This window comes from Eubalaena glacialis, chromosome 15, assembly GCF_028564815.1.
Source record: "Eubalaena glacialis isolate mEubGla1 chromosome 15, mEubGla1.1.hap2.+ XY, whole genome shotgun sequence".
In the NCBI taxonomy this organism is placed as follows: Eukaryota; Metazoa; Chordata; class Mammalia; order Artiodactyla; family Balaenidae; genus Eubalaena; species Eubalaena glacialis.
In genome coordinates, this window is record NC_083730.1 from 86725830 (window position 1) to 86753748 (window position 27919).

Here is a 27919-nt window from a genome sequence, read left to right on the forward strand (position 1 = left end):
GGCGCGGCCGGGCGGGGCGGGGCGCATGGGCGGGGCGGCGGCGGCTCCTCCCCCGGCGGGCGGGCGGGCGGCGCCGTGCGGCGGGCGGCCTCGCGGTGCCTAGGCGCGGGCGGCCGGCCTGGATTGCTCAGTCGCGCGGAGCCGGGCCCAGGAACGCAGGCGGCGGCAGGATGAACAGCATCAAGAACGTGCCGGCGCGGGTGCTGAGCCGCAGGCCTGGCCACAGCCTGGAGGCCGAGCGCGAGCAGTTCGACAAGACCCAGGCGAGTGGCGGGGCCGCGGGCGGGCGGCGCCGTCTCCCCTTCCCCTCACACGCGTCCCTCGGGGCCCGGCCTGTGCCCGCCTCCAGAGCGCCGGGGGCTCGGGCCGCCCCCCGCACCTCTTGCTCCCCGGCCACCTGGGGCTCCCCGGCCTCATCTCGGCCGCGGCCACCCGGCTCCCCGGCCTTCGCCGCCCGAGCCGCCCCGCGCGCAGGTGAACCGGAAGCGCGAGCCAGCGCCCGGGCCCGAGGTGGCGGGGGACCGGGGTGGCCGGGGACTGGGATGCAGCCGGGCACTGAGATGCGACCGGGGGACCAGGTGGCCAGGCGACCGAGGTGTCCAGGGACTGAGAGGCGGCCGGGGACCGAGGTGGCTAGGAGCCGAGGGGGCGGGAGGGGGCCAGGTGGAGGGAGCCGAGACGCGGCGGGGGGCCAGGTGGGGTCAAGGTGCGTCCCGGGCCCGGGTGCGCCCGGCCGGGGCGGCCCGACTGGATTTCTCCGCCCTGGCCGCGCCGCCTCTCCCGGGCTCCGTCCACTTTTCCCACGCCTTAAAAGAATGCCCCCTCCTCGGAGAAGCAATGCATTTCCTTAAAGGAAACTCCCTGCTTCCTTTTCTCCTGAGCTGTTTTTCAGGGCCGCACAATATCTTATTATCTGCTGGGCGAAAAGTTTCACGTCTGTACCCAGACTTGTTTGCCCGAGCGCTGGCCCACGTATAAACAGGTTCACACCCCCTTATTAAATGACGGCGCCTGACAGACAGAAACTTCCTAGGGCTCCCTTCCTGCACTTCCCACGCGCCCGCATCTCTTCCAGAGGGTGGCCTATCCTGGGAAGGTTATTTTAAAAATGAAACAATGACGGGGGTGTGTGTTTGTCCATGTGTTCCTGCTGAGACCACACTGATGAGGGCGGTGCTGTTTCTGGTTTTCTGTTCCTTTTTATTTTACAAACACTGAGGTATTCTTATGCCTGGGGGAGGGGGGGAGCGTACTGGTTTTTTGCCAAATTAAGTCAACCAGGACTGAAACAGCAGAAAATTTTTACTTTAGAAATAAACCATGGACTTCCCTGGCGGTCCAGTGGTTAAGACCCCGCGCCCCCAGTGCAGGGGGCACGGGTTCGATCCCTGGTCCGGGAACTAAGATCCCGCACGACGCGGCCAAAAAAAAGAAAACAAAAGCCAGAAGGAACCCACTCACCCCTGTCTGAAGTGGGATGATGACATTTGTGTCTGCCGTTAGCAAGGTCCTTCCCACCTCTCCCTGCCAGGAGCAGTGACTTGTGCGGTGTCTTTCAAATCAAGTTAGCACATGCAGCCTACAATAACTTTCGTTTTGAAGTAAGAAAAAATGCAGGGAAAACATCTAACCTTTGTGCTTGAGATTAACAAGGAAAATGATAAAACCTTGGCTCTATAAAGGATTAGTGCTGAACCAACCTAGCCGCAAATTATTAATTTATCCTTGTGATCATCATCATCTGGCCCCTGGTGTATTTTCAGCCCGGATAGCCCGTCATAAAAACAAATGTGGCATTTAATTTAAAATCATTAATACATAATTAATTGTGCCAGGAACTTGCGGAAGGAAGGGGAGAAAATTTTAATCGGCAGAGAGAATCTGGATGTTGTCAGAAGATTTATTCATTCACTGATTTTTTGTTTTTTTCTGTGGTTTTGAGGAGCTATAAAGAGGTCAGATTGCTACATAGAGGAGATGGAATTTAAAGGGCCAAGTTCATTGATCTTACTCTTAAATTGTTATAAATCAAGGGCAAGCTTTCTGAATGTCAAAGAGAAAGCATCTCTGATACAGGACAACTTATTCTGGTGGTTGGTTTGGTAAACAAGAGGGTGTTTTGTTTTTGCTGGTTGGGTTTTTCTCAGGGGCCGAGAGGGTTACTTTTCATGAATAATTCTTTCTAATAGGTGAATCTCATAGGATTTACCCATTCCAGGGCTCTTTTCTGGAAAGATGGAATTCAGGTTCAGTGTCTAGATTTGCTTGTCTTCAGAGTGACTTATTGCGGGATGTAGGAATAAGGTTTTGTGCGTGGTTAATATTTAATTAGATCGCTCCCAGAAATATCTAGTGAGCTGCCAGCCAGACCTCATTGGTGGAAAGGACGAGGAGAGCTGAGGTTGCTGCTTACATGTCTCCTTCTGGACAGAAAATAGTACATCCAACCTACCGACGCACCTTCCCTTTGGACTGCACTGCCTGTGGCTTCACGTTGACCACAGCGTCCTGTGTAGCAGAGGGGCACTTTGGTTTCCTTAGAGCTAAAGTCCCCCACTATCCCGCCAGCCTCGCTTTTCCTCCTGGGTTTCTGGGTCAAGAGGAGGAAAAATACTTCCATATTTGCTTTCTTGACTGGCCACACCCTGTTTTGCAAAAAGGTTCCTTCCCCGCCCCAGTTGGGAGTGTGAAGGAAGGGGGCAGTCATGCGTCCTTCGTGTGGCAGGTACTTGTGTTTGCTGTATGATGTGGGTATGTGAGTGCGTGTGTGTAATCCCAGGGGCACCGTCCAGAAAGCTGGTCTATTCTTCCCCAAGACTTTAGTCCCTTTGGTGATAAAACCCCTTTTCAAAATGGAAGTGACAAAATTGTATTGGCTTTTTGTTGTAGTAGTATTCTGAATGCAGAATAGCGTGGAATACAGTATACCTGTATGTTCTGAACCTGAAAATTGACCTTCTCGTTAAAAAGATGGTGTGGTATCATGGAAAGCGGTAACTAACACCCGAGTGCTAGCCTGTGTTCCTGGGCATGGTGCTTAACTCCTGTTTCCTGGTCTATAAAAGCAGAGATAATTCCATATACTTCCTAGGGCTGTTTTAAGGTATAGAAATGGTGGGGTGGGCTAAAGAGGGACCCCTCAAAGATGTCCGCGTCCTAATTCCTGGAACCTGTAAATATGTTACAGCCCTGAGTAAGAAAATGCTAATCAGCTGACCTTAAAAATAGGGGGCGTAGCCTGGGTTATCCAGGTGGGCCCAGTGTAATCACGGGGCCTTTAAATGTGGAAGAGGGAGGCTGGGGAGGAGGTCAGGGTGGTGTGAGGTGAGGACAATGCCACCGGACATCGCTGGCTTTGAAGCTGGAGGAACGTGGGCGTCCTCTAGAAGCTGGAAAAGGCAAAGAAATGGACTCTTCCACAGAGCCTCTAGAAAGAAACGCAGCCCTGCTGGCACCTTGATTTTAGCCCCAGAAGACCCGTTTTGGACTTCTGACCTCCAGAACTGTAAGATGATAAATTTGTGTCGTTTTAAACCACTGAGCCAATAGTGGCCGTTTGTTGTAGCAGCAATAGGCCACGAATACCTACAGGATGCAAAACACGTAGTACGGTGCTCTGCAAATGGTCAGCTAGCCATCTTTCTCCCTTCCCCACCCCCAAAAAGCTTTAAAATTTGAGAACTGTTTCAGCCCTTCCACGAGGGAGGAGATCCATCTTTGAGGTATAGCATGGGTGAGGACTCAGCAGATGGGAGTCCTGGAAATGCTAAACTCCAACCTTGCTTCTTCCTTGTCTAAGTGCGCCTTTGCCATCTGGGCCTCGGTTTCCCCTGCAGGAAATGGAAACAGAGCCCAAAAGCTTCCTCTAAGGTCAGGATGAGAGAGGGGCCACGCTGCTCAGTAAACCAGGCCCGGCGGGGAAGAAGGGCATTAGATACAGGCATACGGTGTAAGGCTCCCCGGGCGTTAGGGGTTTTCTGGTGGGGTGGGAGCTGTGGAGGGGGAGCAGCGGGAGGAAAACTGTTCGTGGGTCCAGTTTTCCAGGTCGGTGACACGTCCCCTCTGCAGCCTCTGTGGAACTGAGATCTTGTAAGAATTAACATTTATTGACGCTCAGGGCTTCTCAGGCCAGCTCACGTTAGAAAAATGCTGGCCGGTAGAAACAGAATAGGAGCCACGTGTATCGTTTTTAGATTACTTAGCCACACTAAGATGCAAACAGAAACAGGTGAAATTCACTTCAATCATATATTTTATTTAGCCCAGTGTATCCAGAATATAGCCATTCCAACACATAATCACTATAAAAATTATGAATGGGATATTTTACATTCTTTTCCTCCTACCAAGTCTTCAAACTCCGTTTTGTGTTTGTTATAGCACATCTCAATTTGGGCTCACATTTCAGGCACTCATTAGCCACACGTGGCCAGCAGCTACCGGATTGGACGTCAGGGTGTTAGAATCACCTGGGGTGCTTTTAAACACTTCCGTGTCTAAATGCTGGAGATTTGGAGTGATTTGGCTTGGATTGGAGTCCTGGGCGCATAGGTCTATTTTCTTCAACTTCCCCAGCCAGGAATTCTTTAGAATCTCATTATTGAAGGCAAGCCACAGGAGACAGACAGGTGTTTGGGAACTTAACTTGAGTTTCTGGCTTGAAGGCTGTTCCCAAATTGGCAATAGTCTTTTGGACTCCCATCCTTTGCACACTGTTTCCTCTGCCCTGACTTCCCTTCCCACATATGCCATCACCCCCCTCTGCCAGGCAGGCAGACTTATGCACTCTCCCTTTTTTAAAAAAATTTTACTGAAGTATATTTGATTTACAATGTTGTGTTTAATTTCTGTTGTACAGCACAGTGACTCAGTTATACATATGTATTCTTTTCTATTGTGGTTCATCACAGGATACTGAATATAGTTCCCTGTGCTCTACAGTAGGACCTTGTTGTTTATCCATCCCATATGTAATGGTTTACATCTGCTGACCCCAAACTCCGTCCTTCCCTCCCCCACCCCCTCCCCCTTGGCAACCACAAGTCTGCTCTCTAGTCTGTAAGTCTGTTTGTGTTTCGTATTTAGGTTCATTTGTGTCGTACTTTAGATTCCACATATAAGTGATATCATATGGTATTTATCTTTCTCTTTCTGACTTGCTTCACTTAGTATGATAATCTCTAGGTTCATCCATGTTGCTGCAAATGGCATTATTTTATTCTTTTTAATGGCTGAATAATATTCCATTGTGTGTGTGTGTGTGTGTGTGTTTGTGTGTGTGTGGATATATATATATATATATATGTATATATATACATACCACATTTTTATCCATCTATCTGTTGATGGACATTTAGATTGTTTCCGTGTCTTGGCTATTGTGAATAGTTACACACGCTCCCTTTCTGTCTTCATTATTTCTTATAGATGCTGTGGCATTACCACACTGTTAGCTACCAACCCCTTTCTGGGCCTCATTTAAATGTTTATTTTTAAAAAGTTCCCCCACCCCCGAGCTTGGGAGGAAATCTAAACCACATGGTGAAAGCCAGAAAACCCCCCCAGCTCCGCCCACGTCGGTCAGCTCCCTGAGGGCAGGGGCAAGGGGCCTGGCATCCACTGCAGGCTGGTCGAATGGCTAAAGAACAGAGGTGAGCGAGGCTTTCTGAAAAGGAGAGAAAGAACCAGGCTCACGACCCCCAGGATGCTGCCTGCAAAGCCTCGTGTGAGCTGCCCCAGCAGCACTTACCTTCCTCCCTGGCCCCCGGAGGTGGGCCAGCTGCGGTGGGTGGTGAGCTGTGCCCTTCCTTCCAGCTGCACTGCTGTTGCGTGCCCCTCAGACACCCTCCACCTGCTTCTGCCGCATCAGCCAGCTTGGTGATGCTCAGGGCAGCTGCTGACTTCCTGGTTCCTGGGGTTTCCTGCCGCAGTCCCCCTGGGCTCCCCGGGTATCCGGTGACCTCTTGGTTCAGGCTGGGGTGGGGTTGTGGCTGCTCGTCCTTCCCCTCCCCCTTCCCATCTTTGTACGTTTGTCCCACGACACGTTCATGAGGGACCACTTACTCTGTATGTGTTGGCTTGTTTCTGGTGCTCTGGGATGTGCTACGGGAAGATGAAGATCATTCTCCTCCCCTCCAAGGGTTTTCATCTTGACGAAGGAGGTGGGAGATGAACAGGTGTGCTGTGGCAGAGCTGTTAAGAGCGAGACTCTGTGCCTCAGTCTCCTCATCTGCAAAATGGATATAATCGTAGTGCCCGAGTCATGGAGGATTTGCAGGATGACACAGCTCCTGGTGCGGAGTGAATGCTGCACCGAGCGGCTGTTGGCTGTTACGTTGTGTATGGGAAGGCGGGCTGGACTGAAGAAATGGAAATGATGCCCTCTTGGTTCCGTCCCTGAGCCCCTAGTTGAGCCTTTGTAAATGGGAAGCTGGGGCTGTTGGGGAGGGCAGTAGATCCGCCACAGGGGTTGGGCGGACTTGGGAAGGTGGGGAGCAGCCCATTCCTGGAAGAACCATCCTGCGGTGCCCCCCTTCTCCAGGACAGCAGGCCCTGCTCCCAGGTGAGGGGAGCCCCAGGGAGGTGCCCCAGGGAGGTCGGGGGAAGCCAGCCGTGACTTCTTGGCAGAAACGCGGGCCCTCCTGACCTTGCCCCCAGGCCAGCCTCCCGTTTGTGAATAAAACCTGCCTGGGCACTGAGTCCAGCAGTGCGAAGTGGAAACTCTGGAGTCGAGTCTAGGCCTGCTTGGCGGGGGGACAGGGAAACGCAGCGGGCTAACCTGAGCTGGGGCCTGAAGAGCCTTTGCCAGCCGGCCGCGCTGTCAGCGATACCCTTCCCCCCAGCTCCACCTGACTCCAGGGTGGACTCAAATATCACCTTGTTTGCGAAGCCGTCAACCGCTTTCCTCCTGCCGGAGCCTTACTAGGCTGCCCTAGTTCTCGCGATATTATTCCCACTATTCCCCTGTCTCCCCAAACCCTGCAGCCGAACCGGCAGGAGTGGACGGCCGTGAGGTCGGGCGTGTGTTTAGATCCAGGGTCACGGAGAAGGGATTGCATTGCCTCCCCCTCCGAGCCCCTAAGCACTACCCTCTGAACCCCAAGATCCTCAGGCACGGACAATGTTGGCTCCTTGTGTGCTAGCACCCAGGAGTGCCCGGCTCAGGGGACCCTCTCCGTGTGCGTGCGCTGAATAAATGGGTGCCACGGGGGCCCGTGGGTCTCCCTTTTTTGATGCTGCCACTCAGTGAGGCCTAAAAAGCCATGACTCCCACTGCAGGGAAAGACTGAGTTCTTGGAGAAAAGTTTAGTAGAGGCGGGGTTGTTTTTCCTCTTGCTGAAATAAACACAACCTTCAAACTGCATTAGGTTCTCCCGCCAGGGAGTGACTCAGCCCCCTGGCTTGTGGGACAGACAGGTCTATGGAGTGATATCAGCAGGGCCCAGGCAAGGAGCTGCCCAGGCTGGCTCCCTGTCCTTCCTGGAGGCGGGACTCGGGCCACGTCCTCCTCTACCATCTCCTCCTCCTCATGTGTCACCTGCAGAGCCCGGGGGAGAGGTGGCAGTCACCCCCAGTGAGCCTCATCCTGGTGGATGGGAGGATCCTGCCCGGGGCTCCTGCAGAGGAGTAGCGGCCGCAGCGCGGCCCTCCCTCCAGTTTCATAAACGGTCGAATGATTGAGAGGCCCGGACAGAGCGGGCACTGGGGGACGTGAATAAAGGGAAAAGACGGTTGACTCGCAGGATGGTGTTGCTGCACTGACTTCCCTCTGCTGAAATGACCGAGCTGCAGACCTCCGGCCCAGAGCTCCCCACCGCTTTGCCTGAGACCACATTCAGCCGCCTCCTTGGCTACAGAAATCCTATGTTTGCTTTCATCAATGGCCTTTGAGGTGGCAGAAGCATTTGAATGAGATCTTTCTGTCCTTCAAACAACTCTTTGGAAACACTAAAGCAGGATAACCCACCTCTCTGCCAGTCCCTGTGACCCGGCTCTTTGAAGGATGTTTTTTTGTCCCTGCCAAGTGCCACCGTGAAACGCGTCATGATAACAGTACAAGGAGGATTGAGTCTGATTCATTTCAGGGTTGATTTTAAAAATAGAAATTGTTTTATAGTTGCCTTTACTATTTAACTCTAGTGGATAAATTATTAGCTAGAGAAAGAGACACACACACTGCCTTGAATTTAACCAGTACTTGTATTTGAAAACGCTTTCGTTCATTCAAGTATTCAGTCTTCCATTCATCCAGTAAAGATTTATTGACCCCCAGGCACGGGTTTCGGGAGGCACAGCAGGGTTTGTTGTACCGAGCACGTCTGTTCAGGGGCCAGAGGTAGAAACAGAACACACGGTAAACAAGACAGTTTCAGGGAATAAATGTCCTGGGTGAAAGTAACCAGGAGGAAGCTGTCTGTGTGGAGGGAGGGCTGCTTTAGATAGGATGGTTGGGGGAGACCCCCCAGGAGGGGTGTTTTAACTCAGAGCAGGGTGACCCCAGAAGCACAGCCGGGCTTGGGGGTGGGACCGGGCTTGCCCTGTTTGAGGGACAGAAGGAAGACGGTGTGGCTAGAACAAAGCAAGATGTTCCAGACACACTTTGTGTATGTTTGCATTCTCGAAGATTTCAAGGGTTTTTTGCTCCTGCTTCCCAGACCGGAAAAGGGGAAGTTTCTAAAGTGAAGGCGCCCCTGTGGGTCGGAGTGGATGGGACCGGGGTCTGTGCGTTGGGGTGCCACGGCTGGCAATGGTGGAACTGGGTGAGCAGACCTGTATTTGGCCCCGTTCACGTGGGCTCCTGGGGAAGGGGTCTCCCCGAGTCCACGTTCCTCTGCTGTGCGGAGCTCCCCAAGGACGTCCGGGGCTGCAGCCTCTGCGGTCACGTGGTTCTGACCCCCTGCAGGGGGCTGTGGGTTTCTAGAACGCTGTTGCCAATGTTGGTACGCACTGGGCTGTGGCCTCATGAGCCGCTCTCGCTCCTGCTCCGTCCTCAGTGACTGTCCTCTCCCCGTGGCTCTTCCTGGGGCCCCTTTGGCTGGCGTGCAGCCCCACAGGCGATGGGGCAGGGACGGGCTTGCTGTGTGCAACTGCTGACCAGAGCGTCCCAGCTTGGTTGCCCGGCTTCGCTGACGGTGTCCACACCCCAAGGCTTCTGTCTTGAGTCCGCAGCAGGCGCCGAGGCTCTTGGGAGTATCACCTGCTGGGGCTCCTGCCCCGGCCCCGCTGCCCCAGCCGGGTCGCCTCTCTCCTGAACCAGCACCGAGATGCTTTCTCGTGTGTCCCTGGGAGTCACCTGTCCAGGGACAAGTGCCATTGGTGGCTCTGTCTGGCCTGGTCCTGGGATTGCCTCCTCAGGCTTGACTCCCAGGGCCTCTGCTGGCACCAGATGGGGTTTTTATTTGACAAACAAGAACGAGATTGTTCCTGGAAGCAGGGGCAAGTGTGTCCTGAGGCTCTGGCTCCCATGGACCCAGTGGGGCCCTTGTAAGAGGCCTTCCCAGACGTCCCCGCCCTGGCTGCAGACAGAAGCCGCCCCGGGAGGGAGCCGGAGGGAGCCGAGCTGAAGGCCCAGAGGGGGCCCAGGGTCCGAAGGCCTCGCCTGCAGGAATGGGGGAGCCGTGGGGGAGCCCCCTGAGCTGCTCGGTGCCACCCAGTTGCTGTTCTTACCCGTGGTTTGAACGAATCCTGGATCCAGAACCTGCGTTTTGACTTGGAGTTGGGCCAGGTCCTCCCTGAGTGACACCAGGCCCTCGGGAGCTGGGTCCCTGCAGTGGGACAAAGAGGGACCAGAAGGACGTGCGTGCTGGCGCACGGCTCCCTCAGCCCAGCCCCCTCCCCCAGTGAGAGAGGCGGCTGGGGACCCGGTGGTGGCTGAGGGGACAGTCTACAGAGCCAGCAGCCTGGGTTCCCTTCCTGCGCGGCCACCTTGGGAACTGCTCGACCCGGGTTAACGGGGGAGGGTTGTCTCTGTGGGGACAGTGCCTAGAATAGTGCCTGTGTTCATCATTGTGACCTTGAGCTTTGATTTCCTCATCCACATGCTTCAAGGGTTACTTAGGAGATTAAATGAGATGCTAACGGTGAGGTGCTCCGCACGGTGCCTGGCACATGGCTGAACTCGATAAAAATCATTTTATTATTCGTTTACTGAGGCCAGTTTGCTGGCCTTTGGCATGAGATATGCCTCCTGCAAGCTTCCCGGTGCCAGCAATTCCAACTGTGTCTCCAGAGCCCGCTAGAGCCTTTCCACCCCTCGGCCTTGTCCCCCGCCGCCCTCCGGAGGGTCAGGCCCCTCGCTGTGAGGTGGCTCCCCGGGCCTGGGCTTGGATTTTTCCAGCACAGAAGGAGCAGCAGGGGTCTGAATGCCCGTGAAACTGTTTAGTCACCCACCCTCACGGGTCTGGGAAGCGTGTCTCTGCCCGCCCTCTGCTGTCTTTGCAAACCCTCCAGCTCCCTCCCCCAGAGCCCCCCTGGGCATATCTGGGGGTGTCATAGACCCACCGTTACTGCTGTTGTCCTGCTTTGCTGCTCCCTGCCCCCCATCCGTGGCCACTCAGAGGTCGAGTGGGAAGTCAGATAAACAGATCCCCAAGGCGGTCGCCACCTGCCCCACTCCGCCCCCCCCCAGGACCCTCTTTCTCCGGCTCTGGCTCTTCCATCTCGGCACCCAGGCCCCTAATCAATCCATTCCACTCGAAGTTTCTTTCTCCCAGAAGGCTCTCTCCATGGCAATTGATCCCGCCCGTCGTGAGGGATTATGCTTGCTGTTGTCAGAACTGCCCCTGTACCAGGGCGGAAGGAAGCCTTTTTCAGGCTGGCAAGCTAGAGAGAACCCACACGATGGTCCCCGGTGCCCCTCTGACTCCCCCTCCTCCTCCAGTCTTCCTGCAGTCGCTCGTTGGGCTGGTGTGAGGATGCCACGCTTGTGTAGACGGAAGCAGATGTTGCAGTCAGAGCTGCAGCTGGACTGTAAACCCAGGAGCTAAGCCATGTCAGAATCGCCCAGCACAGGTTCCAGGGCTGAGGATAGGAGCCCCAGTGCTCTCCCCACATCTGCGGCCCACTCAGGACGCACAGGGGAGGGACGGGCATCCCTGGGGCCTGCCGTCCCCTCCTGGGACGGGGCTTGGCTGCTGCGCCTGGCAGGAAAAGCAGGCTTGTGCAGTGTCCACAGACCCGCCTCTGTGTGAGAACTGTGCCTCCTTGTGAGGCCTCCCGGTCCACACATCTGCCGCCTGCACACAGCAGGGCCCGTGTTCCCGCCGGGAGGGACCCTGTTCCTACAGCCGGCGCGGGGAGCGGGCGGCACTGGTTGGGCGGAGGGGGCCAGACAGACTCCCGTGTGCCTGAGTCACCACTTCTCTCTGGGGCCCGGGAGCCTCTGAAGACCTTCCGTGTGCCAGGCACCGTTTAGGGGCTGGGGCCACAGCAGCCCCAGAGAGGCAGAACCACTCCCCCCGTGGCGTAGACATGGGCTGGGATTGGGGGGAGGATAATAGACGAATAAGGAAGACACTGTCAGGGGTGCTGACCACATGGAGAAGCATAAATCGGGAGATTTAAATAGAGTGGCAGCAGGAAGGGGACAGGTGAGCAGATCCCCCAGAGGGGAGGGGCAGGCACTCTTTCTGGGGGTCCAGGGCCCAGCCATGAGGGTGCTCCGTATACATTTGGACCGATAGTGAAGTAAAAGCCTGTGCCCAGCGGCCTCTGGGGAAGGCTCCGCGGTGGCAATGCTCACCCTGGGCCGCCGGCCCCACCAGCCCCGCCAGCCCATCCCTTCAGGGCGTGTCTGCTTCCGCTCTCCAGCTGCAGGCCCTGGGGGGAGGGGGTCAGCACGCCCCTCGTGGGCGTCTGCGGAGGACAGAGCACTTGCTGGGACTGCGGGTGGCATCTTTGCATCCCCGGCCTCCTGGGCAGCTTGCTCTGCCTGTGTGACTTTGGCTCTGCTCTGTTCTTGCCTGGGATCTTCTGAACAGGGGGCAGTCGTCAGAGCCAGCTCAGGTGTCAGGGCAGCTGGGGGACAGGGTTACACACCCCCTGTCAGGGAGACAGGCACTCCCGGCTTATGGGCTGGTGTCTCTTCCCAGCTCTGTACCTGTACTGGAGGGGGGTGCCTGGGAGCTGGATAGCAGAATCGTTCAGGACACAGCTAGACCTGCCTTTGCCCTTATTAGCTGTACGGACGAGATACCCCGACTCCCTGAGCCTCAGTTTCCTCATCAGGAAAGTGGGGGCATGCCCACTTGCTGGGGTTGTTGCTGGCAGCGTGTTGCCTGTGCCTGGCGCAGGGGAGAAGCGCCCGGGAATGGCTGGTTGTCGATCGTTGTCCTCGTCGCTGCTGCTGTGGGCAGAGTTCTGCCTGGCGGGGCGTGATGTTCGCGGGGCCGGGAACGGTACACTCGGGGTCCGGCCTCTCTCACGGTGATGCCTGTGGAGGGAAGGCAGGCGCTGGGGCCTCGGGGAGGCCGAGTTGGCAGAGGATCAGCCAACACAGAACAGATGGTGAGGGAGCCCTCGTGTCTGGCTCGCTGAGGCTTTGAGTGTAAGAGGAGCCAGAGCCTGTCTGCGTTCCTCCCAGGACCCCGGTACTGCGAGGCCAGAGCCACTCCCCCAGCCCAGCCTTGAAGCTGGGAGAGTCGTCCGTGTCCCAGGGGCCCGCTGTGCTGTGTGCTGCAGACCCGCTCTCCCCGAGCCCCGGGGAATGGCCACAATGGGCGCTGTGTGTGAAAGGAGGTCAGCCAGCCTTGCTGGGGTGGGTGCGAGGGGCTAGCCCAGCCCCCAGCAGCTCCTAGGTCCGTGAGCCTGAACAGAAAGCACGGCCATGGCTCTCAGGGGGTTGCTTTTCTTACAGAGGAAATCTCACTGCTTTGCAAAGCAGGACCACAGTAGGGTCACAATAGACCGTAGATGAGAGAAGTCGCCTCCTTGCCCGGCAGGGACAGTTAATATTGTTCCCAGGCCAGAGTTGGAGAGCACAGTGGCCTCTGGGTTAAAAAGAAAGAAAGCTCCTGCTGCCTCTTGGGGCTCTCTCTCCGCCCTGTCCCGCTCCCGCCACTGCTGGGCCTGCTGTGGACAAGTCCATGCAGGGCCGGGCTGCAGGGTGAGCGCACAGTTTGCCCTGCTCAGCGAGCTCCCTGGACGGCCTGGGGCAGTGTGGGCCCTGGTGGAGGACCTGTGGGAGACTTGGGGGAATCGGCTGACCTGGAGAGGAGTCTGCACTGGTCAGGGACCTCATCCCGTCCCTCCCACCAACGGCACTGGCAGCTCTTCTCATTCGGTCCGCAAGCACGGATGCCCCCAGCTCGGGGCTGGGTGGGTGGACAGAGGCTTACAAGACCTGCCGCCAGGTAGAGAATTAAAACATATCCATAAGTAAACCCAGGGCTGGCGGTGGTTCCTGGGTGAGTGGGATGGGGGTGACAGTAAGTGCCCTGAGCCTGTGTGAGGGAGCAGTCACATCCAGGAAGACTTCTCGGAAGAGGCGGCGTTGAACTAAGGGGGACGAGACAAGACTCCAGCAGGTGGAGGTGGGAGGGGACCTGCATCAAGGATGAGTTTGCCGCTTGCTCAGGGCCTGAGTGGTAGCAGCATGTGTGCTAAGCGGGTCCCCCTTCCTGCCACCCCTGGCGGGGCCGCGGTCGCTGTTTGTGTCGGTGGGGGTGGGAGCTGAGTCAGGATTCGCCCTTACCCAGGAGGCATGTAGACAGGCGATGGGACCTGGTTTATCCTGGTTTTCCACGAAGTGGCTGTGAGGCCTCATGTCTCCAGGCCGTGCCCCGTGGTAAAGTAGGGGTGACGTGCATGTTTTGGTGGAGTGCAAGAGGGCTCAAGCCACAGCAGCCTCTCCCAGAGGAGAGACCCGATGGAGGATGTCCTTTGGGGACTGGCGGCTCCCCTGGGGCCCAGGGGCTACGCCTTCTGGGGAAAACGAATCACACGCAGCTTTCAGACCAGAGTTGCTCTCCTGCAGCACGAGCCGACTTTTGTCCTTACCTCCCAGGCCTCTGGAAGCTCTGTGTGGTTGTGGCATCGGGTATTAGCTGTAGTTTGAGCTGCACATGTCACGTGAAGAAGAGTCTTGAGTGGTCTGGTTTGCTTAGGTTAGAGAATTTCTATTTTTCCCTTATCTCTACTCTCGCCTTTAACCGGCTGGAAGGATCGGTCCCGCCTGTGTGTCGCCCCTTCCCCCTTTGGGTGGTCTGTCCCGGGAAGCCTGCCGGGTGGGTTTCTGACCTCTGCCTCCTCTGTTCCCTCCCAGGCCATCAGCATCAGCAAAGCCATCAACACCCAGGAGGCTCCCGTGAAGGAGAAGCATGCCCGGCGTATCCTCCCGGCCGCCGGCCGGCCTCCGTCCCTCTGGGCCCCAGGGGAGGCGGGGAGTGTGAGGAGGACGTGGGGGAAATGAATTAGGGGAGCCGTGGGCGTGGCAGATGGCCTGATGAGGGGTGTCCCCCTGTGGCCTTGGGCCAGCCTCGCTCAGCTCCTTCCAGACTCAGTCCCATCTCAGGAAGGCCACCTATTGTCTTAGGCCATTGGGCCCAGCTAAATTCGTGGGACATGACCTTGCCCTTTCTCTTGCTTGGCTGAGAGCGGTAGCTCTTGGTGAGCTGTGGCCGACGCGGAGGGAGGGGTGTGGGGAGGGGGGAGGGCGGCCTTCCACCCGCGTCTCTGCGCTCAGTCACCTGTTCAGCTGCACCTGCTGAGCACCCGACCTCCCCCACGCTTGAGTCCCTGCTGCGTGCACTTGGCCTTGACCCTGGTAGGCATCATCATGGGCACTCACCACGAGAAGGGGGCCTTCACCTTCTGGTCCTACGCCATCGGGCTGCCTCTTCCCAGCAGCTCCATCCTCAGCTGGAAGCTCTGCCACGTCCTCCACAAGGTCCTTCGAGACGGGCACCCCAACGTGAGTAGCCGCTGGTCCGGGGGCCCGGGCCCTCCGTCTGCCGCCTCTTGAACACCCCAGGGAGGCACAGAGCCGCATCCTTTGAAATGAGGGCTGTCCCAGCGTCTGTGTCCCTCAGCTCAGGGCTGGCCCGCCCTGCCTGCTGCCCGCACCCCGTACATGGGAGCAAGTGTCGGGACCGCCCCCCGCCGACGAAGGCTCTGGCCCCTTCATCCTCCCTCCTCGTCTCCCCCTCTGGGCAGGTGCTGCACGACTGCCAGCGGTACCGGAGCAACATTCGGGAGATCGGAGACTTGTGGGTAGGTGCGGGGAGCAGGCACGGTGGCCTTAGCGCCTCGCCAGCAACACCACCCGGAAAGTCCACCGCCGTCCTGCTTGGCACACAGGGCCGAGGGGGGAACAGAGCACCTGCAGTGGTGCCCCCATCCTCCTCGTCCCAGCAGAGTTAGAGCCATGTTCAGTGGGGCCGTGGCAGCGGGCGATGAGCATCCGTAAATGAAATTGAGCCTTGCTTTTAAGGCCTGGCGCAGCAAGTCCCAAACACACCCCTCACGGGCCCTCCGGCTCCAGAAATCAGCAGCCCTTCAGTCCCTGTGAGTTCACTACCCCACCCTGAGTCTGGGTAAGTGGTGCAGACTCTGGGCCCCCAAGACCGGCAGCTCTTGAATCTTGGAAGTCTGCATTTTCAGCAGGCTCTCCAGAAGTGTCTCCTCCACAGTGAAGTCTCAGAGCCCCAGGAGCTTGTATTCTAGATCCACTCCACGACCCTCAGGAATTAGGGGCGTCCCCTGGGTGGAGAGAGGGCTTCTGGCCTTATCTGTCCTCTGGGAGCACTGCTGGGGCCCCAGCAGCCAGGGCGGGGGCCGGGTGGCCTCTGGGAACTGACCGGCTTGCAGAGGAGACACCCCTTGAAGTAAGGAAGGTGGCATTCCTGGTGCCATCTGCAGATGTGGGCCCAGCGGGCGTGGCCGCAGGGGACGTGGTGTCTGGAGGCGGCTGCGGGGAGGATGTGTTCACGTGCCCGTCGGAACGTACCTCCCCAGCCACCACCAGCATTTCGGTAGAGTGTCCCACCTCAGAACTGTCCTCTTGCCCTGGACGAGGAGCTCTCTTGTCACGAGAGTCTCTCTGGCAAGAGTGAGAAGAAGAGAGCGATAGGCAGAGAGGGGGCTGGCAGAGGCTCTTGGGAAAGAAGGTTGGCCACCTCTGGTGGGTTGAGCAGTGGTTGTTGAATGAATAAGTGACAGCGTGGGAGGGTGAAGGATTGACACCCTGCTCATCATCTTGCATCTTCCGGCCTCACCTTCCTTGTTTGCCCCGCGGGGTTCCTGGGCGAGCTCATGGGCAGTGTGTCCTTACCCAGGGCCCTTTCTCCACAGGGCCATTTGCATGACCGATATGGGCAGCTGGTGAATATTTACACCAAACTCTTGCTGACCAAGATCTCCTTCCACCTCAAGGTAGTTTCCTCGGGGGAATCGTGGGGCTGGTGGGACCCTGGGCTCTTCCCTCCAAGATGTCTCAGAGGGTGGGATCTGTCCTGTCCCCACCTGAACCAAGGGGAAGCTTGGGACAGACGGCAGGGAAGTCAAAAGGCCCGGAGGCATTTCCCAGCGTGGGAGGTGGTCTCAGCCCTGCCCTCAGCTCCGGATGGACGTCCCATCCTCTATGTCTTGGTCTCTGTAGTCACTGCCCGGGGCAGATGGTGGCTCCACAGGCTAGGGGGCTTCTCTGGCCCCTTACCCTCCCTCAAAAGCTAGAAGCGGTGCTGGGCCAGAGCTGAGAGAGGCTGCGGTTGAGTGGGGGTGTCCTCTCCGCAGCACCCCGAGTTCCCTGCGGGCCTGGAGGTGACAGACGAGGTGTTGGAGAAGGCAGCTGGGACCGACGTCAACAACATGTGAGTCCGCCGGTTTCCCGTCTGTTCCTGCGGCGTTCCTCACCCAGGTTCCCACTGGGGGCCGTGCTCTGTCTGGGGCTGGAGGTCGTCACGTGCCTAGCAGCTGTGGCTAAAGCTAAAGGGATGGGGCTTACTTGGAGCTGGGCATTTCGGCTGAAGGACTGCCGTCTGTGCATCCGTGCAAAGGCGTGTGCATGCGCTGTGCTCCCTCTCCCGCCTGGGGGTCCTCGCAGGGCCATGCCCCGCACCCCTCCCGCTCATCTCTCCCTCCTTCCCCCGTAGCTTCCAGCTTACCGTGGAGATGTTCGATTACATGGACGGTGAGCTGAAGCTCTCTGAATCAGGTGAGCCGGCCGGGGGGGGGGTGACCCGGGCCTGCTGCCTCTGGGGGCCAGCCATTCTTGGACACACCTGCCCCCTGGGGACCACACTCCCACCAGGAGCAGGTCACGGGGCCTCCAGGTGCCCCCAAAGCATGGGAAGGAGAGGCCTTTACCGCCCCTGCAGGACGCCAGGCACGTCCAGGGAACAGTCTCGGCCGAAGGAAACCCACTCTGGCACCAAGGCGCAGGGTGGGGTTGCCGGGGGGGGAGCGGGGTGGGGGGGGAGCCAGGAGCCACCTCTTCAGGTTCCCGATCCACCTCCCAGCTGAGCCTGCCCTGAGGCAGTTGGTTTCAGCCTTCTTGCCCATTCTCTGCTGTAAAAGGCCTCTGAGTCAGGTCAGATTTCCCAGCCCAGGAACGCGGCAGCCGTTGAAAAGGAAATCTCAGGGGGCTCACCCTTCTGGGGTTGCGGAGGTGATTGTTTTCAGTGGCAGCTTCAGAACAACTTGTGGGTGACTCGACGCTCTCGCTCTCCACGGGAGAGTGAGAGGCAAATGCCTTTTTAATGGAAAACCAGGAATGAGGAAGAGGTGTCTGGGCAGCCTCCTGGCGCCGGGGCTGGACCCTGAGGCTGGGTGAGTCTGGGGCAGCTGTGCTGCAGAGATGGGCCTCTCCCCAGTCGCCAGGACAGGAGGCGGAGAAAGGCCACAGCCAGCGCCCACACCCCCTGTGCCAGCGTCTCCCTGAGAGTGTGAGGGGGAGTGGGCGTTCCCCGCCCCAAGGTTTGTAACAGCCGCAAATGGGAAATGTCCTGAATGCCCTTCAGATGAGAAATGGCTGCATTGTGTTTTTTTTTTTTGTTTTTTTTTTTTTAATTCTTTTTTTTTTTTTTTTTAATTTGTTGTATTTTATTTATTTATTTATTTTTGGCTGTGTTGGGTCTTCGTTTCTGTGCGAGGGCTTTCTCTAGTTGCGGCAAGCGGGGAGCCACTCTTCATCGCGGTGCGCGGGCCTCTCACTATCGCGGCCTCTCTTGTTGCGGAGCACAGGCTCCAGACGCGCAGGCTCAGTAATTGTGGCTCACGGGCCTAGTTGCTCCGCGGCATGTGGGATCTTCCCAGATCAGAGCTCGAACCCGTGTCCCCTGCATTGGCAGGCAGATTCTCAACCACTGTGCCACCAGGGAAGCCCGCATTGTGTTTTAAAACGCAAAATAGTATTCTGTGTGTATTTTAATTGTTTACAAGGAAAATGGACTTGACGTGACATGTAATTAAGTTTTAAGCGGGTGAGGGACAGCACTTAGCGCCTTCCTCCTGGTCCCTTCCCTCCCAGGCGTCCTTGTGTCACTGTGGAGGTTTGCAGATCGCCCCACCCCAGGCAAGGTGAGAGTAGGCCCGGGTTGGGGGCCACCCATCTGGAACAGGGTCCCACGTGGGCCGCCCTGGGTGTCACGTGCTCATTTCTCTCCCTGCCCCAGAGAGCAAGCCGGTCGGGGGTGGCAGTATGTCTGTCTCTTTCCCTTCTACTTGGTCCATCGGATGAAAGGCTGATTCTCAGGGTCAGGGGAGATTGACCCCGAGTGCAAGTGAGGTTTTGGGGTCCCCTGGGGTTTGCAGAACCGCGTCCTGAGCCCGCTGCTGTGAGACTGACCAAGCCCGGGCCTGTTTCCACATCTGCAGAACGAGGCCTTGGGGCTGCACAGCCTTAGGCCTCCGTCCTTCCCTAAGATTCAGAGTGGGCTGGAAGCCCATGGGTACAGGACTGTCTCTCCAGCTCCGCGTCCTGGGCCCACTGCCTGGAAGCTCTCCAGAGACCCTGGCCGAGCTGAGCTGCATTTCATTTGCCCCCCACCTTGCCGTCACCTTAGTTTGTGGGAGCGCTGGGCCTTGGTCCTCGGCAGCTTCAGCGCACAGGGTCCTTCCTCGCCTCGAGGAGCATGTTGGTGTCCGAGGGCCTGGGGCAGAGTCCCACTGCCTGGCTGGGACTGGTAAAGCCAGTTACCCAGGCCATTGCCCCGTCTTCAAACCCAGCTCTCTAGGTTGCTGTGACAGTGCCGTGAGATGACGGTCGGGGCCAGCGCTCAGCCGCTGCCCTCACTGTGGCCGTCACTATGCCTGTAAGCAGAGTGGGGTCTGCGCCTGCGTCTCCCGGCTCTGCGTGCTCAGGATCCTCCCGCCCCCCCCCCCCTTTTTTTTTTTTTTTTACAGTTTTCCGGCAGCTCAACACGGCCATTGCCGTGTCCCAGATGTCCTCGGGCCAGTGCCGCCTGGCCCCCCTCATCCAGGTCATCCAGGACTGCAGCCACCTCTACCACTACACGGTCAAGCTCATGTTCAAGCTGCACTCCTGTGAGTCCCCATGCCCCCAACCCTGCCTGCCTCGGCCCTGAGGGTCAGCTGAAGCCCCAGAGGGCTGTGTTGATAGACTGCATCAGGGATGGGACTCAAGCAGTCTTTAAGATATTTATTAATTAAACTTAACAGTAATGAACTCATTACCCATTAACATAAATAACATACTTGTTATAAAAAGAAAAATCACTATTTTCCAAAACAAAGATTTAGTGGGAAGAGCCACGTAGTTTTACGTGTTTGCAGTTCTCTTAACTGCCTGGCCTTGGAGGCGGCAGCGGGACCTCACCCGTGCTCGCTGGGCTGGCGGGGAGGACTGGGGGAGGCACGTGGTGGCTCCTTAGTGCTCAGAAAGGGTCTGGGCTGCTGGCCTGGGGTCTGTGAGCTGTTCCAGTGTCAACCTTGGGCAAACTCGAGTGAGAGCGACCTGACAGACCAGCAGAGCCCACGTGCAGTGCGCTGCGGTCAAGGTTCTGGCCATCCCACTCACTGGTTCCTTCCCTCCCTCAGTCAAGCGCTGAACTCCTCACAGGGGGTTCTTTGGGCCCTCCTGATGGTGGGTGGGATGCAGCCAGGTGGCAGGTAATCTGTCTAATCTATGACGGTTTCTAGAACATGGAGGAGCAGGGAGGGGGAAGGGAGGGAGCGGATCTGAAGTCTCAGGCACAGAGCAGTGAGCAAGGAGGAAGTCCCGTTAAACCTCCCTGCCCCCAGGTCTCCCAGCGGACACCCTGCAAGGCCACCGGGACCGGTTCCATGAGCAGTTTCACAGGTACCAGCCTGGGCGGGGTTGAGGATGGCTGGGAAAGAAGCTCCTCGGCTCCCGGCGACGTGTGCTGGGGCTACCGGGCTGGGGCCTGGCTCCTCTGACCTCCCGCCTCTGTCCCCGCAGCCTCAGAAACTTCTTCCGCAGAGCCTCTGACATGCTCTACTTCAAGCGGCTCATCCAGATCCCCCGGCTGCCCGAGGTACCTGCGCCCTCCAGAGGCCGCCGCCGGCCTGCAGCCCTGTTCTGCCCTGGGCTCTGGGCTTGAGGACCGCGGCCGCCTGGCTGGGCCCCGCGTGGGGCCTCGTGTGGGCTGTGGGAGCGGCAGAGAGAGGGCCTTCTGGTGGGGGGAGCGCTGGGTCGCTTTCACCCGCTGCCCCCTCAGGGACCCCCCAACTTCCTGCGGGCCTCGGCGCTGGCCGAGCACATCAAGCCGGTGGTGGTGATCCCCGAGGAGGCCCCTGAGGACGAGGAGCCCGAGAGCCTCATCGAGATCAGCACGGGGCCCCCTGCCGCGGAACCAGTGGTGAGCTGCCACCTTCTCGCTGGGGGCACTGGGGGTGGCTGGGCCTCCCTCCTGGCCTGGGGGACTGGGGGTGGAGGTCACCGTGCTTTGCCGTGGCAGGTGGTGGCTGACCTCTTCGATCAGACATTTGGACCCCCCAATGGCTCCATGAAGGACGACAGGTGAGGGCCTGGGGAGCCCACCATAGTGGGAAACAGCCTTCCGGGAACTGTGATCCCGAAAGATCTCGGCTGGGGACACAGACCTGAGATGCTTAAACCCCGAGGGGGTGCTGATGAGAGGACCAGTGGCCGTGCCCGGGTCCCCTGATCGTCCGGGTAGAGTGAACTTGAACGCGGGGACCACGCGGGCTGGGGAAAACCCCGCCTGACCTCTGTCCCCAGGGACCTCCAGATGGAGACCTTGAAGAGGGAGGTGGAGACGCTCCGCACGGAGCTGGACAAGATCCAGCTGGAGGTGAGGGGCACGGGCGGAGGCGCAGGGGCGGGCGGCTGCCCCGCGCGGGGGACCTACACCCCACCCCTCTCGCCGCCCAGGCGCAGCGGTATATGGCGCAGCTGAAGGGCCAGGTGAACGCGCTGGAGGCCGAGCTGGAGGAGCAGCGGAAGCAGAAGCAGAAGGCGCTGGTGGACAACGAGCAGCTGCGCCACGAGGTGGCCCGACTGCGCGCCGCCCGGCTGGAGGGCGAGCGCGACCGGGGGCTGCGAGAGGAGGCGGAGAGTGCGTGCGCGGGGCGGGGAGTGCGTGGGCGGGGCGGGGCGGCGCGGCGGGACCCGAGGCCGGGCTGGGGGTCACGGCCGCGGCCTCCTCCTCCCCCGCAGAGAAGGCCAGCGCCACCGAGGCGCGCTACAACAAGCTGAAGGAAAAGCACAGCGAGCTCATCAACACGCACGCCGAGCTGCTCCGGAAGGTAGGCCCGGGGGGCGCGGACGGGGGTCGGTGGGAGGTGGGGGGCCCCGAGCGCAGCCCAGCCAAGCCTGTCGCGGGTCCCCGCCGGTGCAGAACGCAGACACGGCCAAGCAGCTGACGGTGACACAGCAGAGCCAGGAGGAGGTGGCGCGGGTGAAGGAGCAGCTGGCCTTCCAGGTGGAGCAGGTGAAACGGGAGTCAGAGATGAAGGTGCGTCCCGTGAGCACAGGCCCTGCCTCGTAGACCCCGCAGGCACCCCCTGCAACCCCCGTGCCCCCCAGCTCCACTGCCCCCGTGACGTCCTGTCATCTCCCGTCGTAGTTGGAAGAGCAGAGTGACCAGCTGGAGAAGCTCAAGAGGGAGCTGGAGGCCAAGGCGGGAGAGCTGGTGCGGGCGCAGGAGGCCCTGAGCCGCGCGGAGCAGGTGTGGGCCTTCCCAGGCCGGGCTGCCACTGGAGCGCGGGGTGGTTCAGGGCGGCTCGCCCTGGCCTTGGGGTGTGGCTCTGACCCAGCCCCGGGGGGTACACAGGGAACAGGACCCGCTCCTTGGCCTTCAGTCAGGCTTCAGTCTCTTGGGGCTCTAGGGATGGTCTGTAGATTTGGGTGGGGATGGGGGCGGGCGGGGCCTCTGGAAGCCCTGCTCACTGGCCAGGTGTTCACAGAGCGGGTTGGAGCTGAGCTCGAGGCTGGATGCGCTGAGTGCGGAGAAGGACACACTGAGCAGCGTCGTGCGGCAGCGGCAGGCTGAGCTGGTGGCGGCCCAGAGCCTGGTGCGGGAGAAGGAGGAGGCGCTGAGCTGGGAGCAGCAGCGCAGCTCCAGGGAGAGGGGCGAGCTGCAGGGGCGGCTGGCGGACAAGGTGCGGGCCCCTCCTCCCCCTCCCCCTCCCCCTCCCCCTCCCCCCTCCCCCTCCCCCCTCCCCCTCCCCCCTCCCCCCTCCCCCTCCCCCCCTCCCCCCCTCCTCCTCCCCCCCTCCTCCTCCCCCCATGTAACAGCTGAATTGGGGCAGAATTCCCTTTTATCACGAGCTGCGCGCCCCGCTCTTGAGGGAGCAGCCCCGGCACGGGGGTGGGGGGGGGGTGCAGCAGGGCCTCTCGCTAAAGCTCCCTCTCCAGCGAGGGTCTCCACTGGGGCCTGGCCGGCTCACCACCGCCTCGCCCTCTCCCGCCAGGAGTCTCAGGAGCAGGGGCTGCAGCGCAGGCTGCTGGATGAGCAGTTTGCGATGCTGCGGGGCACCGCCGCCGAGGCCGAGCGCATCCTGCAGGACGCCGTGGGCAAGCTGGACGACCCCCTGCACCTGCGCTGCACCAGCTCTCCGGGTAGGGCCGCGGTGGCAAGGCGCTCGGGCGTCGCCCTTCCCTACTTCCCACCCACCCTGAGGGAGGCGGGCAGGAGTGTGCTGGGGCCTCAGGCCAGGCTCTGCCCCTCACTGGTTCTCCCTGTGCTCGCAGACTACCTGGTGAGCAGGGCCCAGGCTGCCCTGGATGCCGTGAGCGCCCTGGAGAAGGGCCACGCCCAGTACCTGATCTCCAGGGCAGGTGAGTGCAGCCGGGGCGGGCCTGGGCAGGGCAGAGGCCGCCAGCGGTGGTGACCCGGGCCCACGGGCCATGGCCGCCTCCTGCTTTCGGGGAGGTTTCCCACCACAGGCGCTTCTCCAGGAAGCCCCAGCCCCGTTCCAGAGATCAGCCCTTTGGGCCAGGGGTCACCTAGACCTGGGGGTGGTTCCTGCGATGCTGCTTTCCAGCTGTGTGGGCTTGTCGGGCAGGAGAGGCACCACCGGGACTTGTTCCAGAGCAGCAGCGTTGAGGGTGGTTGTCCTTCCCGAGCAGACGCCTCTGCCCTTGTGGCAGCCCTGACCCGATTCTCCCACCTGGCTGCGGACACCATCGTCCACGGCAGTGCCACCTCCCACTTGGCCCCCACTGACCCTGCTGACCGTAAGTGCGCCCTGGGCTTGTCCCACGTGCTCCTCACAGTGGACCCGGGAAAGGGGGGCGGCGGCCGACAGGTCCTGGCGTCAGACCTGGCTGGGGTCTTCCGGGGTTCTCGGCGCCGGGTCCCCTCAGCCCTCTCTCCCCAGGCCTGATGGACACCTGCAGGGAGTGTGGAGCCCGGGCTCTGGAGCTCGTGGGGCAGCTGCAGGATCAGCGAGCTCTGCTGCAGGCCCAGCCCGGCCTGGTGCGGACCCCCCTGCAGGGCATCCTTCAGCTGGGCCAGGTGAGGTGTGCAGCCGGGATGCCGAGCATGGGTCAGGGTCTGGAGGGGTTGGTGGGGCTGGGCTGGGGTCCCCAGCTTCTCTGCACCTCCTTCCACTTTGGGCTGAACAGCTGCTCACGTGCAGAACCTGTAGCTGCAGACACGGGGCGGGGACAGAGCACCACCCTCTAGGACTCGGCTGCCCCAGTCTCGCTCCCAGGCTCTGTGGGGGTGGCGGGGGGGTCGAATCCACCCCACCTGACTCCTAGATTCCCTCATCCCCCAGGAGCTGAAGCCCAAGAGCCTGGATGTGCGTCAGGAGGAGCTTGGGGCCATGGTGGACAAGGAGATGGCGGCCACGTCTGCGGCCATCGAAGATGCGGTGCGGAGGATCGAGGTGAGGACCAGGGTGCAGGAGCCCGGGGGGCGCTGGGCTGAGTGCGGGCTGCACCCACCTCCGCACTGAGCCTCCGTGCGAGGGCCAGGCGGCCTCTGCAGGTCAGAGGTGGGAGGGTGGGCAGGGGCCCTAGCTTTCCCTCCCTGGGCCGCGCCATCCGCTCCCTGGCTCCGCGGCTGGTCCAGTGCGGGTGTCCCCTTTCCTCGCACGCTGCCCTCCTCCCAACCCACTCAAAGCGCTGTCATCGGGTGTAGGACATGATGAACCAGGCCCGCCATGCCAGCTCTGGGGTGAAGCTGGAGGTGAATGAGAGGTGAGACCTACTTCTGCCTTCCAGTCGCCCCAGGGCGGGTTCCCCAGTTTTTCCAGATTGGGGGAGGGGGGAGGTGGCTTCTGCCCTCCTGACTGCTTAGCTCTCCAGAAAGAAGGGCTGGGAACCGCAGAGCACGCCTGACCCTGTGGGCCCACCTGCTGAGCACCCTGACGCCCCCGTGGCTTCTGGGGCCACCTTGCAGATCCTTTTGTTTTCCTCACCCTTTTGCTCCTCTCAGGATCCTCAACTCCTGCACAGACCTGATGAAGGTGAGTGGCCGGCTGGGACCCAGGGTGGGCCCTGTGTCTGGCCGGGCCCCCGAGAATGACACACGTCTTGGTCTTGGCAGGCCATCCGGCTCCTGGTGACAGCGTCCACGAGCCTGCAGAAGGAGATCGTGGAGAGCGGCAGGGTGAGCTGGGCTGCTGGTCTCACGGGGCCTCCCTGGTGGCCCTCCCTGGTGGGGCCAGGTGGGGCCCCTGCCTAGTGGGCAGGCCACATAGCTAGGCCATCGAGGGACAGGTTCCTGAGCGGGGCCTGACCCCAGAGCCCCTCTCTGTCCCGTATCACCTGCTCTGTGGCTTACGCCGACCACGGGACTCCTCTCGGGCACAAGACTCCTGTGTGTGCAGAGTGCTGACGGGCCCTCCCAGTGCGTGCAGCATACTGGGAGTCCCAGCCCAATCCCCCACAGCCCAGGGATGCGCTCTCGTGGCCGGGGTGAGGGGAGGAGGGCCCACCCGCGGGGATCTGTTGCCACCCGGGACGTCCTTGACTGGTCCGCCCCGCCCTCCTGTCGCCACTAGGGGGCAGCCACGCAGCAAGAATTTTACGCCAAGAATTCGAGGTGGACGGAAGGCCTCATCTCCGCCTCCAAGGCCGTGGGCTGGGGAGCCACACAGCTGGTGTATGTTGCCCCAGGTCGGGGGGCAGCAGGGTGTGTGGTGCTCAGGGTCTGGGGAGGGGTGTTGAGGCGGCCCGCCGTCCCGGGGTTCGGAGACCCAGGCCCTGCCCGGCTCTGCCCCCAGGGAGTCGGCTGACAAGGTGGTGCTTCACACGGGCAAGTACGAGGAGCTCATCGTCTGCTCCCACGAGATCGCGGCCAGCACGGCCCAGCTGGTGGCGGCCTCCAAGGTGAGGCTCTTCTCGGGCTCCTGGGCTCCCAGACGTGGCGGCGGCACCATGTGTGGCGGGGAGACCGTGGGCGTGGGGGTGGTGCAGCCAGCAGGCCGTCCCGCCCCCTAACCCGCCCCGCCCCCCAGGTGAAGGCCGACAAGCACAGCCCACACCTGAGTCGCCTGCAGGCATGCTCGCGCGCTGTGAACGAGATGGCCGCCAGCGTGGTGGCCTCCACCAGGTCGGGCCAGGAGCAGATCGAGGACAGAGGCGAGTGCTGCGGCCCCGGTGCAGCGGCCGGGCTGGGGGGCGGGTGCCCAGACGCTTACCCACTCCCCTCTGGCTGCAGACACCATGGACTTCTCCGGTCTCTCCCTCATCAAGCTGAAGAAGCAGGAGATGGAGACCCAGGTAGGCGCCCTCGGCCGTCCGTCTCCTACCCGTGTCCCTCTCCCATGCGTCCCTCTCCTGTCCCCGCTCCTACCCCCGTCCCTCTCCCGCGGCTGAGCTCCGGGAAGGCGGGAGGGCCCCTGGGGCGAGGCTGGGGGGCCTGCTGAGCGGCCGCACGCGGGGCTGCAGGTACGGGTCCTGGAGCTGGAGAAGACTCTGGAGGTGGAGCGCGTGCGGCTGGGCGAGCTGCGGAAGCAGCACTACATGCTGGCTGGGGCCGTGGGGACGCCCGGCGAGGAGGAGCCCGGCCGGCCCAGCACTGCCCCCCGCGGCGGGACCTCCAAGAAGCCGCCCCTGGCCCAGAAGCCTAGCGTGGCCCCCAGGCAGGACCACCAGGTGCGGGGAGTCAGTGCTGGTGCGGGGGTGACGGGGAGGGGCCCCGGGAGTGCTGTCCCGGCCTCTGCTCACTGGCCTGGGGGGCAGCGGACCTTGGGGACGGTCAGAAGCCACTGACCGGTGGGCGCAGACACGTGGCCCCAGCAACGTGGGGAGCACGGCAGGTGCCAAGGGCCCGCGCCAGGGAAGGCAGGGGCCGAGGAGCGGCGGGGTGCCTGGGGCCCGACGCAGGGTACGTCAGGCACCCCTGGCCGTGGCCACTGAGCCCCTCACCTTTCATTCCTGCAGCTTGACAAAAAGGATGGCAGCTACGCGGCTCAACTCGTCAACTACTAGGTCCCCCCCCGGAGGGGTCCAGCGGGGAGGCTGACGGCCAGGCCTGGGCCTCGTGGCTGAGGAGCCTCTGCGAAGGCCCAGCCCTCACTGAGCGCAAGGGCTGACCGGGGCTGACCGGAACAGTTCTTCCCAGACGAGAGCCTAGTTCCCTGCAACAGGAACTCCTCAGAGCAGCCAGGACCCAGCAGGCCTGAGCCACAGCACTTCAGGAAATACACAGCATCGCTGACATTCTGAGTCGGATCTTTTGTGAGTTGTGCGCAACACACCAGAAAGCAGGGCCACTGGAGCGGGTGTTTGGGCCGGGCTTCCCCTGCCCCTGGGACTCGTGGTCTGAGGTTAGAGGTGACTAGAACACAGTCTGTGCTGGCTGTTGGGGATACGGGGAAGACATCACCTGTTCGTGGCCTTCCTGGGACCTGGTGCGGCCTCAGGCAAAGCAGGATGCTCTTAGGTGGGCTGGGGGTATCGCCCCTTTCTCCTTGGGCCTCGCTCTCGGGCATCAGTGACGGTGAGCGCTGAGGACGAGACCCTTGCCTGGGAAGGGGGGCAGGCCAGGTGCTGCCATCCTCCTGGAGTCTCTGTTCCTGCTGGAACCTGCGGTGACCCTCCTGCTTCTTGTTTTTCTTACCCCTGGTCTGGCTGCCCCTGCCCTGGAAGCCCCGCTCTGGCCACTCCCCGTGCCCAGCCACCTCATTCCTCCCTTTGCCTCCCCATCCCTGGGAGGTTTCCAGCCCTCCCGCAGGCCTCTCCAGCTCAGCCAGAAAAAGCCCAGAAACCAGGAGCCACCTGCCCCCTCTGCGGATCAGGACCCAAGGCACCTGGTGCTCCTCGGGCGGGGGCTGCCCTCAGGGAGGGATGAACGCGCGCTCCTCGAGCCCCCCACCTCCTCCTGGGCAGAGGGAGGCCTGGCTGGAAGGAGGAAACCTCGGTCCGGAGAGGAGCACAAGGGGCCAGCTCGATTTGCTTTGCGTGTAGTGTTTCCTCGTGTTGAAGTGTCAGATTGGCAATAAACCGCACTTTGACTGTTGTCACCGTCGCCCCACAGTGAGGGGCTGCGCCTGGTTGTTGATTTCTCCGGGGCCAGTACGCTGG

The 27919-nt window shown here is 60.5% G+C and overlaps 1 protein-coding gene across 5 annotated transcripts; it reads left to right on the top strand.

The window, feature by feature from the left end:
* Positions 1-66: 66 nt before the first annotated feature.
* HIP1R (huntingtin interacting protein 1 related) lies at positions 67-27858 on the top strand. 5 transcript variants are annotated; one of them, XR_009697407.1, is made up of 33 exons: positions 67-263; positions 14261-14324; positions 14766-14908; positions 15151-15207; positions 16288-16368; positions 16729-16805; positions 17088-17149; positions 19339-19479; positions 20197-20254; positions 20375-20450; positions 20634-20774; positions 20874-20935; positions 21158-21230; positions 21311-21494; positions 21596-21684; positions 21777-21893; positions 22005-22106; positions 22345-22539; positions 22852-22999; positions 23132-23218; positions 23510-23617; positions 23761-23897; positions 24163-24273; positions 24528-24586; positions 24825-24855; positions 24936-24998; positions 25393-25493; positions 25615-25720; positions 25849-25972; positions 26052-26113; positions 26282-26488; positions 26777-27073; positions 27559-27858. XR_009697407.1 is itself a non-coding variant. In XM_061170139.1 (32 exons), the coding sequence occupies exons 1-32, from the start codon at positions 171-173 to the stop codon at positions 26822-26824; spliced, it is 3207 nt and encodes a 1068-aa protein (XP_061026122.1). In that variant the 5' UTR covers positions 67-170; the 3' UTR covers positions 26825-27858. The 5 variants fall into 5 exon arrangements, 4 of the variants coding, with proteins under 4 accessions (XP_061026122.1, XP_061026125.1, XP_061026124.1 ...); XM_061170139.1 differs by having other exon boundaries at positions 26777-27858; XM_061170142.1 differs by having other exon boundaries at positions 24528-24585; positions 24784-24855; positions 25393-25507; positions 26777-27858.
* The last annotated feature ends 61 nt before the right edge of the window (positions 27859-27919 follow it).